At 35.8% G+C, this 17,431-nt stretch overlaps 1 protein-coding gene across 1 annotated transcript in view; it reads right to left on the bottom strand.

Annotated features, from left to right (window-relative positions):
• LOC122805770 (sodium-coupled monocarboxylate transporter 1-like) overlaps positions 1-17,431 on the bottom strand; it is a 515,621-nt gene that overhangs the window by 417,239 nt on the left and 80,951 nt on the right. Inside the window, exon 3 of the mRNA XM_044076038.1 lies at positions 2,809-2,860. Coding sequence (XP_043931973.1) covers positions 2,809-2,860 — 52 coding nt within the window. The remainder of the gene's footprint in view (positions 1-2,808; positions 2,861-17,431) is intronic.

Genomic DNA, 17,431 nt, shown 5'->3' with positions numbered 1-17,431 from the left:
GACAGAATGCTGCCATTCTCTTTCCTTATAAGCAGAATAACATGCACAGACTCCATGTGTTTGCCACCAAAAATACCACGTCTACTTGTAATGGCAAGTGTAACATATGACACTTATTGTCCAAACCATTCAGCAGGAGTAATGAGGTGTAACTGCATGCTCCTGACCTTCCATCCTTAGTTACTCTTCCAGTAAAAGGAGCCCGTCCTGAAGCCCTTATGCTGGTGCTGCTGATAAAGGTCCAGCCACATTGCTCATAATTCAGCTATTATTTATGTAGCGAGTTAAGTTTAGTTACATGAGCTTGCAGTACTTTTGACTGTAAGCACACCTTTAAAAAAGGGAACTTCCATACATAAACTACCATAATGACGATGGTTTCTTTAGCTTGTCTCTTTGGATGTACATTAAGTCAAATAAATGGAAGTCTGTGTTTCCTTTCTTGTACCTTGTGGTTATTTTAGAATAGGTAACAAACAATTGAGACCCTTGTGGTCGATAGTCTAGTAAACACCTATGAACCTATGAGACATCTGCGGTGCTACTGCAGTAAATAGGTTTGTTCATTTAAAGCACCTGCTATTGATAATAAACTGACTCCCCCCACCTTAATAACATTTTCAGTCATTCTGTGACATTGCTGTAGCCTTGAACTTTAACAACTTATAATTAGGCTGGTTATGTTGAAAGAGAGTTTCATGTTCGGTCACATTTCTCTTGTTGCATTACACATGGTTTAACTGTGTTAAAACTAGGTGGCGCAGTAGAGTGGTTTTCAGGGATGCTACTTCACATTGCTTAGTGCTCAAGACTGGTTCCTAGCCAGAGTGTTTTCTTTGTGGGATCTGCATGTCCTTCCTCTGCCCTGACTGTTTTCCTACTGCGTCCCAAAGGCAGGCACTAGGTGAAGTGATCACCCTCCAGATTGCCTGTAGATGTTTGCGTCAGGGCCAGGTTTGCATCCCGAAATAGACTGGCATTCTATCTGGCATTAATTTATTTGTTTGTTGCACCCGCTGAGTGCTAGGATTGGGCACCCTCAACCTAGAAATAGATTACATAGTAAAGCAGAGAATTAATGAATGAATATATGCATGAGTGAGTGTGTGTGTGTGTGTGTGTGTATGTGTGTTTGTGTGTGTGTGTGTCTATATGTGTGTGTGTGTGTATCTCTCTCTCTGTGTATATATATATATATATATATATATATATATATATATATATATATATATGACACACACACACACACACACACACACACACCTTAACAGACAAATAGATATAAAACAACATGGAGAATAAATAAATGCAGTAGAGTTTTTTACTGCATTGCATGCAATTAATGTTTGAAATCAATATAATTGTGAGGTCTTTAAAACAATTTCCCTTGCCTGTCTATTCAGAAGTTCATTGAAAGTGGCCCTATATAACTGGTTTGTAAAAGGCAACATGGGATATATGCAAGTGAACCCCTTAAGGACATCAGGTGTTTCGGCAGTTCTGAATGTCCATTACTTTTTTTTCTTTTTATGTCTATTTATGGACAAATTCGGGCCAATTAAGCCAAACCCCACTAGCACTGAACATACATATTTCAGCCTTCTTATGGCATCATCAGCACAACATAAGTAGAATATCTGTCTAACCTTTAGAAACAAAGGGTTGTCGTACCCAGCTGATATCCATAACCATTAGGGTGTCTGCAAAATATCACAACCAACAAACTAAAACAATAAGTAAAAAGATCACACAGAAAAAGCAATCAGTAAAAGCCAAAAGAAAAATCTAGCAATCCAAGACTTTCCACTGTGCGATTCCTTAAACCTCTTGTATTAGAGGCAACAACTGGTTTGGGAAAGGTTTGCTTATTCATGTTTATAGTTCTTGTTTGATCTAAGACTAGAGATGCAGGCTGCTGTTTGCATACTGTAATTAGGACCATTATATTGTAAAATAAAAGAGTAGAATACGTTAGTTAGTGCTTTTACAACAGTACCATAAAATGTTAATTTTCATTTCATTGGCTTGATTTATTGGCATTATGGAAACATCATAAATATTTTTCTATCTGTGATGATGTAACTTTTATTTTGCCAGATTTTTCAGTTGCAAAAAACAGGGATTTTAAATGCCCCAAAGCATGGCTTAATGCAAATGTTCTTATATCCAGAACACAAAACCATGAACGTTTTCCAGCACCATTAAAAATCTTTTTTCAACAAGGGATGTGCATGTGCGTGCTTGTTGAAGAGTTTAAAGAAACTGTGTAACATTCAAGGCCTGATAATTTTATTACATTAAAGATAATGATCAACAGAAGATTAAGGCTATGAGCTGCTAATGATCATCATCCTGTAATCCTAGGTTTGATTACCACAATCTCCATATCCCTACTGTGTAATTTATAGTAGGTAACTTATCTGAACAGTGTTCCTTCCTGGTTTGTTTCTGAAACATAAACATCTGTGCCTAGTGGGTGTACCCAACTAACAAATGAAATAACATAATCTATTCTCAAGCCATAGAAACAGAAGAGATGTGAACAGTTTTGATACAATAACTTCAGATATTCATATTATTTCTTTTGCACACATGGTGCTTACATGTATATCAAACTATAATCATCTGTTTTAGCACATACCTGTAACTTGTAATAAATTTTACAGCTCCTGTGACTTTTGACATTTTGACAATGACTAGGCATGGATTTGTCTTGCATTTTCTAACTGTAAATAAGAGCCTTAGATGCATATTAAAAACTGCATGCGACTTACTCTGATTAAATATTAAAAACTGCATGTGACTTACTCTGATTAAGTGCAAGTGCTGGTGCATAGATGACCATTCCTGTGTAGATGGCCTGAAAAAGAAGGCAAGATGACATTCAGTACCATGTGACACAGCATATGCAGCAGGAGAAAGTGAACTCCAAATGCCACTATCTTGGCTAGGTAGCAGCAACACAAATTACTTAAAAATATGAGAGTAATATCAAAATATTTATTTATTTATTTATTTACCAGGAAAGTCTGACTACATCACAACACATCCCTTTTCAGCAGCGACCCAGGGAGAAAAGCATCAACACGTGAACAAGTAATTACAAACAAAATTAATCAAATTACATAATATTAAACAATTTTTTGACAATAGAGACTGAAAGCTAAACATTGTGCTAAAAGACTACAGCATTACAAAATGAAGAAAGGGAATAGAATCTCTACAATTTCTAGTTATAACATCATAAATGTCAATTGAAAACAAGTGAAACTTCTTTATGTTTATAGAGCAGGACAACAGATGTCTTTCCTTTAGTAATATAGATTCTCCGAGACATCATTAGCATTGGAGTGAGGGTGTCTGGATAGATGTTTAAGTGATTGCTTACTATTAGTTAATATTATTAATAGTGGTTAGGAGGAAACTGGGAAGGAGAAAAGAAGCTGATGTTACTTTTGAGAGACAGTCACTCTGGTGTATATAGTAATAATTTGCTGGTAGGTGAGAGTCAGAGGAGCTATTAGCATCTATTTTAGCATGTATTTATCTAAACATACTACACATACTCACAGACCTGCTTTGTTCATAAATTTGTTCTGCGAACTACCCAAAAAGAGCAAATGGGGATACTTGGGATTAACATGGCAAGGCTTGTAAAGGCTCTAGGGCTGCTAGAATAGTAACCTCCTATGGACCTATGAACTTGAGAGAACTCAGAGATTCATAACTGAAAGGATCAGCAGCTTCAAAAGTCCTAGTTATCAGGAGAGGCTGTACTCAGTCTCTTACAGACTCCTCTGTGGAGATCTATGTCTAGCCTTTCGTGTCTTCACAGAACTAATGGTTCATCAAATACTTGGTTAAAGGAACTAAACCTTCATCAACAGATAAATAAGTTGTGCTGACGTGATAGATTCATATCCCAACATATCCCTCACCTCTGGAACAGATTTCCACTACATGTCAAGCGGAGTAATGCCCTGGTCACCTTCAAGATAGCCCTAGATAACTGAATGGACAGCCTCAAATTCTCTCTCCCAGTCTGTCTTGTCTTGCCCTCATTGAGAAGAGAGAACTTTTGAATAGGGTTTTTTGACTAGGCTTGAAATGGTCTGCAGACTAATTGCTTAGTATTTACTTATGAACCTATGAACTTGAGGAAATTGCACATGGGAGGAGGGAGCACTGACATATCCATTTGGAGTGGAAGTATAATTTTAATTAACTTTTGAATAGTCTGGAGTTGGAGATATCAGAAATAGGCCATGGAAGAGAAATCCCAAGTTAGCCACATAGTGCAAGAAGAGTTTTGCCATATGAGTTGTCAGCTGAGAATACATTGCATAAGTATTTTTCTGAGGATCTAAGGGAGTTGATTGGAAGGTAATATAATAAATTAGAGTTGAGAGCTGGGCAGGTGTCAGGGCAATAAAGGATTTTGTGAATATATTAAATATTAAGTGGGTCACAGAGATGAGTTTGAGTATGAGTTGGTTGCAGATTTGGAAATCTTATTCTATATTCGTGTGAGTTTTGAGATTTGGGTACGTAGGCTAGTTAGAATAGGTTCTATACATGAGACAGCTGGGAGCAGAAAGGGTGACTATACATTTTCTGTTATAGTTATTAAAATGCTCCTTGTCTCTGTATAGCATGTCCAGGTTTTGATTTTTTTTTGGTGACTTCCTATGTGTGAATATTAAATTTTAGTGTGCTGTCAATAGTAAATTTTGGTAATTTGGAGTGAGAAATTAAATTTATGGTCATTACATTTGATGATATCAGAGAAAATATGTTTTTGTAGTAAAAAATAATTTTGGTATAAAGGCCATGCATTTTGTTTTCTTGATTCTGAGCACCACATTAGAATCTCTGAGCCAAGTTTAAGCAGATGTAAAAGCAATCTGTGACATTTTGGAATTCAGAGATTGACTTGGTGCTGCAGATGAGTGCAGAATTATCTAAATATTGAATGATTTGAGCATTTGCAGAATGTAGAGGTAGGTCATTAATAAAAATGTTAAATGGTATGGCGCCAAGGATAGAGCCCTGTGGCACTCCCACTGATATTGACAGAGAGGGAGATATTACTTGTTTCATTTCACATTTTGATTCCGGTTACAGTGGGATGATGCAATCCATAATAGAGTTTAATTTGAGAGACCAAGAACTAAGAGTTTGTTAAGCAGATTGTGATATGATACACTGTCAAAAGCTTTTGATAAATCAAGAAAAACAGCAGATACTATGTAATTTTTATTTCTGTGGAGGTGAACTGTATTGATAAGGGATAGGAGAATCAGTCTGTGTGGCAGTCAAAAAACATGTTGTGATGCAAGGAGATTATTTGTTAGTAGATATTGCAGTAGTTGGGAATGGATGCACTTTTCTAAGATTTTAGATGGTGGAGATAAGACAGTTTTAAGTTTAAAGTTATTGAGCTCATTAGGGGCCCCACCTTTATTTAGTGGAATGATATATGATTGTTTCCAGATGTTTGGGATGTATGATTCATTTATGGATCTGTTGATGATGCTGGATATTGGCTAAGCAACAGTTTTAACTGCTAGGTTAAGGTGTTCTGTGGGTAGGTTATGTGGGGCAAGCATTAGGTGCAACTTAGAAAACTATGATTGGATTTTTGAAGTATGTATAGCTTGATTAAAGAGAGGGTTGGGATTGGTGTGGTATTTTGAGAGTAGGGTTAGGACTGATAAGTGAAACTGAGTTAATGAAATTAGAATTGAAAGCATAGACTATGGTGAAGTCAGATTCCATAGGGATTGCATTGGGTTGGGGAGCTGAGACAGACCTGACTGGAATTTTTGTAGAGAATTGGTGAAAGGATTTTGATTGTGAAGTATTTTTTCTTGTCTTGAATGACTTGAGCTTTAGTGATATTTCTTAGGGTATGATAAGTTTGAAGTGAGGAGTGGATGTTGTTAGCTTTCTAGGTATACCAGACTTTATCTTTCTGTTTCATAAGTTGCTTATTTGGTAGTAATACCCAGGGGCAGGGTTAGATCTGACATATTTTTTCTTGATGAAAGCTTGTGCATTTATATTTGCTAGAAATATTTGATTGAAATGTTGAACAACTTAATTCAGGTGGAGATTTGTTAGTATGCCCAAATTATATTGTGCAAAAGTATTGATAAAATATCTTCTGTTGACATTAGAAAGATTTCTTCCATATTTACATGATGTTGATTTAGCACTAGTTAAGTGAGCATGAATGGCAAATGTGGGGTGATGATCACTTAAGGAGTCTGGTAATTCTTCTGATTAGGATATATTTTAGGGTGATTTGTAAGGATCAGGTCTATGATGGTTTATGCATTAGAGGATTTATTAAATTTAGTTGGGTGGTTATTAGTTGACTGAAAGAGAAAAAGTGACAGATACATGTATACATATGGGTTGAGTGGAATTTTCTAAGGGATTGCAGGAGTTCTAGCTAATATTAGCATAATCTAAAATTACTGTCTTATAGGTTAGATTGGCAGAAATCCAGGATATAATATCCTCCATTATGAGAGTATTACTTGTTTGATTTGGTGGAATATAGAGAGCAATTATTCATATTTTTTACGTTGCTGTTAACCTGCAGAATAACTCTGGGATCTCTCTTGGGTATGGGCTGACACTGAGTTTATTAGAGAACTGAACTGCTACACCTCCTGCATAATTGGTGTCACTTTCAAGTCTAAGAATGTTATAATGAAGTGGACTGGTTTCATTATTAGAGTCAGATGGCTTTAATCATGCTTCCATTAATACAAAATTATTTGCCGCATGTTGTAATATCCAGGCATGGAGGAGAGTGATTGTGCTGCATAAACTTTGACATGTTGAAGATCTTGAGATTATTAGGTGGATGATTATGGGAACTAAGTGGTGAGTGGATGAAATAGGAGAGCTGGGGGGGGAGTGGGGGGACAGTAGAGATTATTATGTGGACTAGAGTTGGGATTTCAGCAAATGTCACCACCTATGAGTACTGAGTAAAGGGAAGGTGTGGAGTTTTTCATTAGATAGTAAGGCAGGGGGTGGATGATATGTGGAAGTAGAGTGAAAGTGGTTTGGTAAAATCTGTATTATAGCGAATATGAGAAATAAAAAAAAATTAAAAAGATGGAGATCAGAGCGAGATGAGGAAGAATGCGGCACTGCATGACTTATAGAAGTTGCTGAGGTATAAGTAGATAAGAAACTAGGATCAGTATGATTATCATGAGAAAGAAGAGGTGAAGCATTGCTAAATGTGGGACAAGAAGTGAAGATGAAAATACTGAGCTCTTATCAGATTAGTGATGGCAGGGGTGGTATGTCCTTGCATTTTATAAAAGTGGAGGAAGAGAGGGTGGATAAGAATAGAATTGTGGGGAATAATGAGAGATGGTAATCGAGGATTTTTTGTGGGGCTTGTTTTACCAGATTAGTGTCTTTTATATTTATGGAGCTGTAACTTTGTAGGTAAAATGATAAGGTTTATGTCTTTAAAAGGTAGGGAGTAGTGGAAGATGAAGGGGTAGAGATTGGATGGTATAAGTTCAAAGACTGGGGGATGACTAGGGGATTGAGAGTGGGAAGGCAGTTAAGTGAGCAGAGAACCCATGTGTTAGTGAGAACTAATGTCTGTAAGCAGGCACATAACACAGAGAAGTTTGAAGGGGAGTTGGAGGCTCAAGGTAAAAATCAGGAGACTTTTGTTACATGAATTACTGTCACTGAAGGAGGTGCTGCTATATCTACTTAATGTTTAGCACCAGACAGAAATGTTGTCATAACAAGAAAATATCTGCTTCTGTATGCCAGTTAAGCACAGAGACATAGAAGATTAGGTGAATTAGCAATAATGAAAGTAAGCAATTCCCACATATTGTTCATATAACAAGCAAAAATAATAAAACATAAGCACAGCAGACAAATAGAAAACTATACAAGTATGGTAGTTTTGTTCTTCAGAAATTTGACTTCATGCAGTTTGTTAGAAAGATGCCTGATGTTAGTAGCAATCCCTTAGTAATAGTTGGATTGCTTGTTCACTCGAGACTGGGTGGCTAGAATTCAGACTGGCGCATCAATCCTGAATGAAAAGTTAAGGAAAGGAGAAATAAGAAAACAGCTGAGAGAGAGTTAGAAATGGAAGAATAGCTGAAAATATTGTATAACAATACATTTGGTTTAAGCTCATGCATTTGTATAGATGACTGAAATATTATTTAGAAGGTGAACATTAAATTATACATATTCTTCCTGTTGTAAATGCCTGATGTTGAATGCTGGCTTATACACATTGATGTTGATATTCTTGTTACCATTTAAACTGGCAGTAGCAAAGTCGACACTTAAATGGATTTTCTTAATTCCACACCATATGCAAAATGGCTTCATGAAACTGTGGCAATTATAATTTGACCGTTAGTTTCAGCTGGCTTTTATTTCTAGTAAGCTGGAGCACTGTACTGTGTCAGTCTTGTTTTATTTTAATGTAGTCCATCTGTGTTATCATTGTTCTACTCTTTCTGCCCGTTGATGTCCATTTAGATTCACCTTTGCAGTACTTACACTGCAGGCTGCTGCATTTATTAATTTAGATAGGAGGACTGGACCATGGGGTGCTGTTTCAGTCATGGCCATTTAGGACTGAGTGTTTAGTCAGGTTTACCCACAATTCTGGTACTGTTCGGTAGTGTTCTCCACCAACCAGTTCCAAGACTGCTGCTTTTGGCATGAAGCATACAAGGGGGCTTATATGCTTACTAAAACTGATTGCCTGTTACAAAACGGTTACAAGCAGCTGTCACATACCGGAAAGTGTGGTAAATCAGTGTATTATTTCTTCACACAATGAGTATCAAAATATTACAAATTTTCTTATCAAGAAACTAATTTTGCATCTGCACTTGATGGCTATATTTCTGTTATGACATATCATGAAGCTTGTCTCGTTCTTTCGATGCTGCTATGGTGATTAAGAAACATTGTTTTATTTACTCCTGTTCTCTGAGTTTTCTCCCATCATTTGTCAGAAAATGTACAGTGTTTTGAAATACACAGACAATAGAGGGTAATAGAACTTTCTTTCTGAATTATTTTTTCAGTGTTCACTTCACATTATTTTGCAAAGTTTGGAAAAATATGTTCTGTAATCCAAATAGACAGTCTTTCATTAGAGCAATGCATTTGTTTCTGTGTGCGTGTGTGTGTGTGTGTGTGTGTGTGTGTGTGTGTATATATATGTGTATATATATATATATATATATATATATATATATATATATATATAGTTATATTCATATATATTCTTTTTGTTTATATAATTCCTTTTTTTCAGGCTACATTTGTAAAACGCATAACCAGTTTCTAGTCTTAAGTATAATGTGACAATTTTATTTTTGTGTAATTTTGCCAGCATTCCCACCAGTCATTTATTTTCCTACTTGGGAATTTCACTCAAGATGATGGCAAGAACAGCATGGAAGGAAACATCATTTAGGTACCATGACGATGTTTTATGCCCTTGCCAGCATTCCAGGAATGAAGACTTTTGGGTACTTACGTATTATCGCAACCACCAGGTTCTAAATGACTCGTTCTTCAGTTGTGCATGGTCGGGATGTTTGGTGATCGCCCCATAATATTAGAGGCAGACTTTGTTTATATACAATATTAGAGACAGACTTTGCAATATATGGCATGAAACAGAAGCATTGTTACTGGATCTAATTGTTAAATAACTTTGGCAGCATATTTGACGAAAACAGATCGCCTCCTGTTAATGAGGGCAACTTCAAGAGGAGAGGCACTTCTTTTCTAAATAATAGGTTGAAATCATATCGCATTGCATTACTTTATTTAAAATATGTATTAGGCACAATCCTGCACTGGAGTGACTGTGAAACTTTTGGTTTGGGTATGGAATCTTTTGGGTTTGTTTGTGTCATTGCCTAAGTGAAATTTCACAGTAATGTGCTTTAACCTTGTGATATTGCATTCACAAACATCTGTTTTATGTCTGTGCTGATTTTTTCAAGAGTGTGTCTCTTTTGCAGTCTCCATACATGTATCGCCCTTTGGATGGTGTGACTGCTTATGCCTGAGTATCATGCTATACTATAGTCTATACTTGGATTACAAGTGAGCATGCATGAACAGACTTTGGTGAGCGAAAACCGATCACGACTGTTTGTATTACTCCTTCACACCGGAACAAATTCACAACTTCCCTATTTTAAAGCACTGCCAGGACACAATTTAGGTGTGAGGGGCATTTAAAACATACCTCCCATGTGTACCTCATTAAGATGAATGTTCCTCATTGTTATTATTAAAAAGTTGATGTTCCTCAAGTTCCAGGTTGAAAATGTCTGACACATGTTCAGTGTGTTAGGAATTTTTTAAATGAATATCTATGGTAAATATTACTGAAACGTTGGAAGGGGGGAAATCAGTCGCAAAACATTGACATCCAACTCACACCGTACTGCTGCAGCAGTTTTACTTAAACTCATGCTGTCTACCCATCCTGACCATGCACAACTGTAGAATGAGTTGTTTAGAATCCGGTGGTTGCGATAATACGTAAGTACCGACTTTTGTAATAGCATGACCCCTCCCCTGGGCAGGGGCATGTGTTATTGCATCAATGTAGAATCACACAATGTCTTTTCCATGTGACTGTCTGCTTCCAAACACACCTGTGCTGAAAGCTATGAGCAGTGGTTTGATGAGCCTAACACCCATGCACTGCCCATGTATTCGCTTTACCATACCTTCTCTTGGGGACAGTGGTAGTGCATGTCCAGCACTGCCACACCTGGATGGGGATGCACATCCTCCTCTGCCAGCTCCATCAGGTGCCCAAGAAACTAGTTAAACTCACGTCATCTGGCAGTAGTCAGTCCTTTATCCCTCTACTGTAGCAAAGCTAGCCTTATAATGAGGCAGTTTACTAGTGTACTCTCTTCTCTTGAAAGCACCAAATTATACAGCATATTTTCTTGGAGCTGGTGTGCCACTTAGGAAATGAGAACAACTGTAATTAAAGTATTGTATGTATATTTATTATTTGCAAGTGTAAAAATAAACCGTAATGCACAGAATATGGAAGCTATGTCAGTATATATATATATATATATATATATATATATATATATATATATATATATTAATCAGAAATTATGTACTATAAATGAAGTCAACTAAGAGTGAAACATAACCTATGAAGTTTTCACAATTCCCAAGCCTGACTTGTGGGAGGGGACTCTCAGGAAATGCCAGGAAACATGTTTGCAAGTTTGTGGTCTCTTACAAATCCTGAGTGTATACAGATCACCTACTGTTTTAAATTAGCTATGAATACTTGTTATGAATGCATCTGGTAGATGATGAGACAGCCAAAGAAGGTAACAAATAAAAGTCAATCTAGGTACTAGCTGTTTACAGACGGATACCAAACTTAGTAAGTTACTATCCTCCTGGAAGGACTGGTGGTGGATTCAAGGGTGTTCCAGGCACCTGCAGTTGGAAATTATTGGTTCACTGAAAATGTAAGGCTAACAGAAAAAGGAGCAGAAGCAGATGTCTAGTTCACCCTGACACTGATTACTAGCACAAAGTCACAGAGCTGTTAAGCAAATATGTATTTCATCTAATGCAGGATTCCTATGTTTAAAGCTGGTACAACCACACAGTGGGAATATATATCTAGGAGGCACAGACAACACCCCACATATACATTGTGGAAGTATGGGGGGGGGGGCTAACCACTTGCAAAAAAATATTTTTTTTGTTTTTTTGTGGATGATATGGATTTTCATAGCTTTACACAAATGTATGAACATTGCAACTTTTTATGATGTAGTGATCTGTGAAATAGCCACTCAATGAAACAATGATATTTACAGATGCACTCACAGGTTCATGGGTGATTACAGGTCTACTGGCCCAACAGCCATTTTAAGACTAGCTAAGCTTACCCCAAATTTAGTAAAATAGTGATGATATCTCAGTACCCAAGTAATTTTACTATTACAATATAGACGTAAATCAAACCAGCTGCTGCACAGGTAAACGCTCTCATTCCCCAAAAAAATATAAAATGTAAGAAATGTGTACAAATGTACAAGCGGAACCGGAGCAGAAGTAAGGACTCAAGCCAGTATACAAAAATTCAAAAATATCCAGATGGTAAAATCCAAAAGTAGAGTCCAATCAATATTAGTAAAATCCACAAAAGTTTATTCAATTATAAATGGATGAGCGCTTTCACTACATTAGCTTCATCAGATCCATATTAAAAAACACAGCAAATGGCTCTGTATATATATGACGTAAAATTAATTAACCAATCAAGGTAAATACATTAAATTAAACCTACCTATCCATTTAAAGAGACAATACCTATAGATAAAAATTGTAATATATAACTCTCATAAACGTAAAAGACAGAAAAATGAGAATAGATGCATATCAATATGACACAAATCATTTACATAAACACCGAAGTATATAAAATATAAATACAGAAAGAGAATATAAATATATATATATATATATATATATATATATATATATATATATATATATATATATATATATATATATATAAACAATATATTAATAGGACAGCCATATATACCTAGAGTATATAAATTATTTTATGTGTCTACGCTGTCTCAGATTAGGTTTAATTGATGCCCTTTCATTGAGACCTGATCCTCTGTCAGCTCTCAATAAAATAATCCAGCCACTTTCTTTACCTTCAGTATATGACATAATGTCACCACCCCTCTTATCTGGGTTGATAACTTCTAACACCCTGAATAAAAATTCATGGTCAATACCATGCTGGATAACATGTTTAGCTAGGGCATTATGTAACGTACCCTTCCTGATGTGATATCTATGTTCTCTCATCCTATCTCGAAGTGGGCGGTTGGTCTTGCCCACATAGAAGGAGGAACAGATCTTACAGACAGCTAAATATACTACATGTGCAGTCATGCAATTCGCATCAGCTCTCATATAAAATATCTTATGTACATCTGGATGAAAAAACTGTGTACTGCCATCAATGAGAGAGCAAAAAATTACATTGACCACAAGGTTTAGTACACCCTGTCTTATTAAGAAGTCTATCAGGCTTAGGGTAACATAGTAGCCTTTTTATGTTACTTTTGTTCTTAAACAAAAAATGTGGTACATCCCCAACTATCTGTTTAAGATCTTCATCAACTTGCAAGACACTCCAATATTTATTAACAATCTCCCTGACCTCAAAATGGTCAGATGAGAAAAACGTAGAAAACCTTACATGAGGCTCAATCCTTTTTTCTATGACTCCACTACTAGCACAAACAGGTCCATAGTATGGCATTGGTACTTTTGAGCGTAACTTATATGCTTCTTCCAAATAGTGATTCACCTCTCCTATTTCATACACTCTAACTAATAATCTGTTCCTTAAACTCTCCAAATCATTCATGAACCCACTAGCCATAGGATTTAATCTAGAGGCCCTAATGGCCTGTCCTTTCATAATATTTCTAAATATGAAGGGTGGGTGCATACTAGATCTCAAAAGTAACATGTTGCAATGACATGCCTTTCGATAGACACCTGTATTTATGAGGCCACTGGGTAACCTCTCAATATAAAGATCTAAATACTCAATTTTATGGTTGGAATGTTGCATAGTAAATTTGAGACAAGTAGTTAAATCATTCATGATGGTGTACATAGATGTCAACTGTGTTGACGTCCCCTTCCATAAAAGAAAAAGGTCGTCCACGAACCGTCGATAAAAATCTACATGTTCCTTAAATAACACCTCACAAAATAATACGTGCTCTTCCCAGTATGCTAAAAACATGTTGGCGTAGCTATTCGCACATGGTGTGCCCATAGCTACGCCATCACATTGTCTATAAATAACATCCTTAAACATAAAGATGTTATTTTCAAGAACCAATTCTAAAAATGAACAATCAAGTCTATCATAATTTCTGAATAATCACTATGCTGTCTAAGATATGCAGAGACATACGTGAGTCCAAGTCCATTCGGAATAACTGTAAAAAGGGATTGGACATCAAATGTGACAAACAAGCAATCATTTATAGAGCTTTGCTGCTTGATACATTCATAAAGTTCAATAAGGAATTGTTTGGAATCTCGTAACACAAAGATATTGTTATTCAATACATGCCTAAGATGTTTCTCAATGAAAACCGATAGATGTTCAGTAACCCAACCTCTACCTGAGACAATAGGTCTCATAGGTGGATCAGTTGGGTCCTTATGTATCTTCGGTAGTCCATGTATAATAGGAATGACAGGTCTCCGAATGGAAAGATAATCAAATAAATCTCTCTCTATTAAATTACTTTTAAAAATATCCAATAAAACAAAACCTACATAGCTAATTGTTTCTTGCACTGCTTCAATCGTAGTAATCTCATAAAACTTATCATGTAACATGGTTTCCATAGAGGTATCATAGTGTGATAAATCCATGACCACAACTCCACTACCCTTATCAGCAGGTCTAATAATAATAGTGGAGTCATTTTGTAGTTTTTTGAGACTAGATCTCTCCTTAAAGGTAAGATTGTCATACTTCTTAAACTTCCTATTTTTCCTATTGCTATAATAGCTATGCAACTCATCCTCTGTTAATTTCAAAAATGCCTCAGCTAGAGGATGATTAACAGGAACATATTCACTCAAATTCTTAAATACAAATCCACTGATTTCAGTTAGGTCATTGTTATATCCTTTATATAAATACTTAAGCATCACGCTCCTACAAAATAATTTAAGGTCAGTTATAGTGTCTATCAACCTGCTCTGATTTTTAGGGATAAAATTTAACCCTTTACTTAATAAACTAATATAATCTTTTGTTAATATCACACTAGATAAATTATATACTAATGCTTTTTTGCCCACATTTTCTTCAGGGTTTGATGATGTAAAGATTCCCCTGACAATTTTCTTTTCTGTCTGCCCTGACTCATGGAGCGTGATCTCCGCGGACCTTTCTCCATTTGTACGGGCAAAGGAAAAGACAAATCAGAATTCATACTGGGCTCAGCAAAATCACTCTTAGTCTTAGGTCTAACTACAGGCTCAGGTTTATCAGATAATACAGGCTTATTCTTGACTACATGCACATCTGGGTACAGATTAATATCTGAGTGCATACTAGGATGAATAATATGTATAACATCTGTTGAATCATTACAATTATTGGCAGCAACTTCATTAATTAATACTTTTTCATTAATTGATCCAGCCGTATCATTTGTATCATTACCGTATCAAACAAAGATAGGACATATAACATTAATGGTGCTGGACAGGACTGTATTAAGAATATTATACATCATAGACACAATAAGACAGCTATGTCTGGTGCCATTGTTGAAAGGAACGAATACGAGAATGCTGTTATTGTAGAATCTAGTCAACCACAAAGGTGTTTTGAAAATGTTATAACAAATGATATGGCTGGATCAATTAATGAAAAAGTATTAATTAATGAAGTTGCTGCCGATAATTGTAATGATTCAACAGATGTTATACATATTATGCATCCTAGTATGCACTCAGATATTAATCTGTACCCAGATGTGCATGTAGTCAAGAATAAGCCTGTATTATCTGATAAACCTGAGCCTGTAGTTAGACCTAAGACTAAGAGTGATTTTGCTGAGCCCAGTATGAATTCTGATTTGTCTTTTCCTTTGCCCGTACGAATGGAGAAAGGTCCGCGGAGATCACGCTCCATGAGTCGGGGCAGACAGAAAAGAAAATTGTCAGGGGAATCTTTACATCATCAAACCCTGAAGAAAATGTGGGCAAACAAGCATTAGTATATAATTTATCTAGTGTGATATTAACAAAAGATGATATTAGTTTATTAAGTAAAGGGTTAAATTTTATCCCTAAAAATCAGAGCAGGTTGATGGACACTATAACTGACCTTAAATTATTTTGTAGGAGCGTGATGCTTAAGTATTTATATAAAGGATATAACAATGACCTAACTGAAATCAGTGGATTTGTATTTAAGGATTTGAGTGAATATGTTCCTGTTAATCATCCTCTAGTTGAGGCATTTTGGAAATTAACAGAGGATGAGTTGCATAGCTATTATAGCAATAGGAAAAATAGGAAGTTTAAGAAGTATGACAATCTTACCTTTAAGGAGAGATCTAGTCTCAAAAAACTACAAAATGACTCCACTATTATTATTAGACCTGCTGATAAGGGTAGTGGAGTTGTGGTCATGGATTTATCACACTATGATACCTCTATGGAAACCATGTTACATGATAAGTTTTATGAGATTACTACTATTGAAGCAGTGCAAGAAACAATTAGCTATGTAGGTTTTGTTTTATTGGATATTTTTAAAATTAATTTAATAGAGAGAGATTTATTTGATTATCTTTCCATTCAGAGACCTGTCATTCCTATTATACATGGACTACCGAAGATACATAAGGACCCAACTGATCCACCTATGAGACCTATTGTCTCAGGTAGAGGTTGGGTTACTGAACATCTATTGGTTTTCATTGAGAAACATCTTAGGCATGTATTGAATAACAATATCTTTGTGTTACGAGATTCCAAACAATTCCTTATTGAACTTTATGAATGTATCAAACAGCAAAGCTCTATAAATGATTGCTTGTTTGTCACATTTGATGTCCAATCCCTTTTTACAGTTATTCCGAATGGACTTGGACTCACATATGTCTCTGCATATCTTAGACAGCATAGTGATTATTCAGAAATTATGATAGACTTGATTGTTCATTTTTTAGAATTGGTTCTTGAAAATAACATCTTTATGTTTAAGGATGTTATTTATAGACAATGTGATGGCGTAGCTATGGGCACACCATGTGCGAATAGCTACGCCAACATGTTTTTAGCATACTGGGAAGAGCACGTATTATTTCGTGAGGTGTTATTTAAGGAACATGTAGTTTTTTATCGACGGTTTGTGGACGACCTTTTTCTTTTATGGAAGGGGACGTCAACACAGTTGACATCTATGTACACCATCATGAATGATTTAACTACTTGTCTCAAATTTACTATGCAACATTCCAACCATAAAATTGAGTTTTTAGATCTTTATATTGAGAGGTTACCCAGTGGCCTCATAAATACAGGTGTCTATCGAAAGGCATGTCATTGCAACATGTTACTTTTGAGATCTAGTATGCACCCACCCTTCATATTTAGAAATATTATGAAAGGACAAGCCATTAGGGCCTCTAGATTAAATCCTATGGATAGTGGGTTCATGAATGATTTGGAGAGTTTAAGGAACAGATTATTAGTTAGAGGGTATGAAATAGGAGAGGTGAATCACTATTTGGAAGAAACATATAAGTTATGCTCA

This window comes from Protopterus annectens, chromosome 7.part0 (assembly GCF_019279795.1).
Source record: "Protopterus annectens isolate FY-2018-M chromosome 7.part0, PAN1.0, whole genome shotgun sequence".
NCBI classification, from domain to species: Eukaryota; Metazoa; Chordata; order Ceratodontiformes; family Protopteridae; genus Protopterus; species Protopterus annectens.
Note: the sequence above shows the minus strand (reverse complement) of the source record. Positions and strands in the feature narration are given on the sequence as shown.